Source organism: Chenopodium album, chromosome 8 (assembly GCF_948465745.1).
Source record: "Chenopodium album chromosome 8, dcCheAlbu1.1, whole genome shotgun sequence".
Taxonomy (NCBI): Eukaryota; Viridiplantae; Streptophyta; class Magnoliopsida; order Caryophyllales; family Amaranthaceae; genus Chenopodium; species Chenopodium album.
The window spans coordinates 65,635,352-65,640,355 of NC_137841.1; the positions used below are offsets into that span (position 1 = coordinate 65,635,352).

General features: G+C 30.8%; 1 protein-coding gene across 1 annotated transcript in view; it reads left to right on the forward strand.

The window, feature by feature from the left end:
• The first annotated feature begins 4,719 nt into the window (after nucleotides 1-4,719).
• Nucleotides 4,720-5,004, forward strand: part of LOC145556291 (flowering-promoting factor 1-like protein 2) — a 740-nt gene continuing 455 nt past the window's right edge. Inside the window, exon 1 of the mRNA XM_081617943.1 lies at nucleotides 4,720-5,004. This exon is cut by the window's right edge and continues 455 nt beyond it. Coding sequence (XP_081474069.1) covers nucleotides 4,837-5,004 — 168 coding nt within the window. The 5' untranslated portion in view covers nucleotides 4,720-4,836.

Genomic DNA, 5,004 nt, shown 5'->3' on the forward strand with positions numbered 1-5,004 from the left:
TGATATAACAGCTATGATTCAATTATTCCCCATCTCTTTTACTTGTGTTTCTACCTTTCTATAAAGGTTGTGCTTGTTTGGTATTGATTGTGATAGGTATGTAAGAGAGAACAAATTGATTTAATTAATTAAAGTAACTATATAGATAATATAGATTTAAACTATCAAATTCCACAATGAAAATAAATAAATATAAATATTGTGAATGTTGAGTTTTTAAACTAGACAAACATTCCATTCTACCACAACTATTGTGATTTATATGCAAGTAAAAACATATTATGTGATATTGAACTTTGTTAAACGGTTTGGATATATACATGTAAAATTTCTATTATTTTTAAATGTTATTTATTAATAATTAAAGATATTAACGATTAAAGATTTGTTGAAAAACAAAACACAAATTCTTTTATATATGTAGCTGGCCACACCGTATGGCAAATTCATTATAGGGATTACTTCGTTATTAGTGTAATAGGTGTTATTACTTGGTCAGTGTTAAAGGGATTACGTCGTCAGTGTCATAGAATTACTCGATCAGTGTTACAGGGGATACTTGGTCAATATTACAGGGGTTACTCGATCAATGTTATAAGGGTTACTTTGTTCATTTATAAGTGGCACACACGTTGGGCAGTCACAAGACATACCACATATTGCAATATTTATGGGGTGGGGAATATATTAGTTAGGCCCCTATGAATATTTGACTTATTTAGTTTTTTGTAATGTTTAATTTTGCGAATCTAATGTGTATTTGAGTTTTTCAGACCAAGGGCATGTTTTCATTGACTGAAATGAGCTGAACTGAATTAAACTTATTAAAGTTGAACTGAACTTAACTGAACTTATTAGAGCTAGTTGAACTGAACTGAAATGAATATTTTATAAGAGAAGTAAATTAGAAACTGAACAGAACTAAACTTATTAGAGCTGAACTAAACTAACTGAACTGAACTTATTAGAGCTGAACTGAACTGAAATGAAAATAATCGTATGAGAACAGGCCCGGCCTAGATGATTAAAATGATTAATGCAATGTTTACTAAAGGATTAATGATTACCCGATTTACTAAATGATTACCAATGTTTACTAAATGATTAATGCAATGTTTACTAAAGGATTAACGCAATTAATCCAAATCGTACTATGAGTTTTAAATATTTAAGTAATTGTTCAAATTGATACTACTACCTCCGATCTATTTAATAACGTTCTTAACATTTTACTTTTTCACCTTTATCAATGTGGAACTTTAATCATATATGAGTATATCATTAATTTGTGATTTCCTTTATGTATAAATTACATATAATGGAAAAATAAAATTTGGTGTCAAAAAAAAAATGCTAAGAACATTGTGAAACATAGGTAATATTTCTTAACAAAATAAAATACCCTACAAAAGTTGGCCTTGAGAAAATTCCTTACTAAGCTAATTAGAATCTGAAACCTAGACTAGAAACATAATTAATGATGCATGAGAAGAAGAAAAACATGCCTTTAATTTTGTCGTCTAAAGTGTGTACATCATTTTAGTGGCTGAAATATTGAAATATAAATACTGAGTACTTAACTAAAGAATTAGAATCTTTTTTTTTTTTTTTTTTTTTTTTTTTTTTTTTTTTTGCTTTTTTGCTTTGCCTTAATTTTATTCTATGCAATTTTATGATGTATAGATATATAAGAGAGAAATATATACGGAGTATAAGAGAAACATTGTAATTTGTAAATAAATATGCTAGTCCTTGTTATAATTGTTTTGTAGGTATAAGAAGAAAAATTAGTAACCTAATACGTCTAGAATTATATGATTGGTAAAATAATAAGGATGACACATATCTTAAATTAATAATTTGAGTCACATGAAAATTTTGTAAAATTTAAGCATGTTGTATTGGATTTTACGGAGTACCAATTTTAATTTTGACTTTCCATTTTAAAAAAGGTATTTCATATACAAAAGTTGTATTGAGATGGTGATTGCTATTGCTTTAGCATGTTGAATTGTTGGTGGTCCGGTGTGGGAACAATGGTACTAAACTACTAACTAGTCATGTTGTTATTGTTGTTGTTAAGATTGCCTCCTTTTTAATGAGTTACTTTCTTTGTTTAAATTTAGTTGACATTTTATTATTTATGCCAGCTCAAAGTTGTTATACAACATATTTAATTGCCTTGGCATCAAATATTCAAAATAAATTAATAATGTGTACATAAATCAACTAATATGAAGAAAAGGGATTATATGATAGCAATGGTACTAAACTACTAACTAGTCATGTTGGGAATCAATCGTGTTGGCATGAAAATAAGTCCTAACCCACCCCAAACCCAACAAATTAAAGCAAGTGATGCATTGTATGTATATTATTTTCAAAATTTGACACAAGTCTAGCATAGGCATGACGGGGTAGTTCATGTGTCAATCCGTTAATAATTGATAATTTTACAAAAAAAAAAAAAAAAAAAAAAAAAAAAAAAAAAAAAAAAAAAACCGTGAAAAGATTAGTAATTAAAGTTAAAGTCTACCCCACTGACGTACACGTGGACTGGTTCATGTAAATAGGCTCTATGTATAGAATATCAGTCTAAAATGATATTATTTTTTCTTAAACCGTTGCAAATATTATCCGCTTAAAAATAATACACGATTGCACGATATGTGGGCCTGATCGATCCGACTCATGCCCAACTCTTAGCAAATAAGTAGTATATACATTTGATGTTAAAAGAGGATATATCTATGTTTTTTTTTCTTTAAAAGAAGGATATATCCTTGATGAGTTGATGGCAATGGTTTTGACTAGACAAGTAACTTTGCCAAATGGCAATAGCGGCTTGTTGAGATGTAGGACCAAGGAGGCCATGTGAGTTTCATGTGGTGGTAATGCTTATTTCCATGACATAAGTTAGCATGATGTTGGAAGTTCATTAAAGCTTAATTATTTGGTGTGGTCAGTCCATTTTTCTTTATTTTTCACATAAAGTAGATAGTACATGCTCTAATAGGCTTAATGTGCATGTGTAGTAGGACAATGATTTATCATTTCATTTGTTTGCAACAAAATAAATTTAATTGATTTATCATTTTTGTACGAATTGGTTACTAATATGTAAGACATGATTTGTCTATATGATACAATTTTATTATATCTAATCTAATATACAGTTCTTATTAATTTAATTGAGATGACTCCTCCACCTCATCATTCCAAGTAGTTTGGCCCATGTCTCTATAAAAGACATTTTAATTTATATGCAAATGATTGATTTGTATTTGTATGGCACTAATATAACATCACCTATACGTCACAAGTTCTTAATTAATAGTAAATACTACCAATCATAAGTAAACCAGCTTGTACCAAACATTAATTGATTTATATGATTGTATCTCACATCTTTGAAATCCGAAGATTAGTCTCTACGAAGAGCACTTTAGAAATGGAGATTTCTTTTCCCCCACCTATATACCTTGCTTCTAACGCGGGTCAGAATGGTTTGTGTATGGTCTTATTCCTGTAGATCAAGTACCCTTTTCTTACCTTGAATTAGCGATGGAATTGGTCATGCTTAATGTGGACACCAAATCATAAAATTAGCTTACGTTATACCACTGTATTACTGTATATACATACTGTGCTTGAAATTTTTATCATGAATGAATTTGTAAAAGATTTGAATATACTACCTCCGTTACATATTATTTGCAACGATTAAACATTTTCCCTCTCTACTTTATATCAAATCGTTGCAAATAATATGTAACGGAGGTAGTAAATAGTCTGCACCCAAGCTATAAGATCACCTTTATAAAATCCATATTCAGTCAAAAGATATATGGTCCACTTGTCACCTCTAATGTCTAGTTTGAACTTGATAATGTGTGTGGAACAAAAATCTCCTTTGCCCATATGAACTTCTTTCTTTCATCATATGATGATGAGTACATTGATATGACCTTTCTCTATGCTCCAACTCAAACTTGCATGGACACTTACCTTTTTTCATGTAGGACCATCAAATGATGGGCACTAAATTTATCCCTTTTCACAATCATATAACTATATATAAAAGACATATCAAAACTTTGTGACATATAATTATGAACACCAAACAAATTATTAACATGACATGACCCAATATACATATCAATTTATCATTAGCTCTTGTCCTCTACACAAATTCTCTAGATCAAAGCAATTATAAACCATAAAATCATAGTATCTAAAGTACACAACATGTTAATTACATGCTATGGACCAATAATATAGTGTTACCATCCCCCATACACCTTATTCACATGGGCTTTGCGTGATCAAAGTGGGCACTACCTTTTTTTGCCATTGGATTAATTTTCCTTTTGATATCTAGTGTTGTATGTAGGCTAGACTCTTCCTTTTTACTTGTTCTTGGTTCCCTAGATTCTTCTATTTTATATGAACATAAGCATCAAAATTCCTCCTAAACTATACCCACGTGTGCCCTAAATCACACCACAAGGCATCTTCTTGTACCCCCCCAATCAAAATTAAGAACACCCATGGTAGTGGGACCCTTTTCATCTAGATTCTTATGCTAAAGGTAATGATAATTTGATAATTGATGGATGTATTTTGTAAGAGTATTCCCTCCTTGTTTTATCTTCACCCCATGCCCCCCCTAGCTATATATATACCTCTTCCCATACCTCCCCATTCACTCATCCATCCACCTCTAAACATTTGTTTAGCTTTTATACATCTCGAGAAAAAAAACAACAACACAAACCAATCCTTTTTAATACCCTAACACTCAGTCTAGTAAAGAAAAATCAACAAAACTTAAAGATGTCAGGAGTGTGGGTGTTCAAGAACAATGGTGTGATTCGTTTGGTGGAGAACCCTCAGGCCGACCAGGGTGGAAGTGATCAGGCAAGACCAAGGAGGAAGGTGCTCGTACATCTTCCTACCGGAAGAGTGATTTCATCATACCAAACCCTTGAACCAATTCTTAAA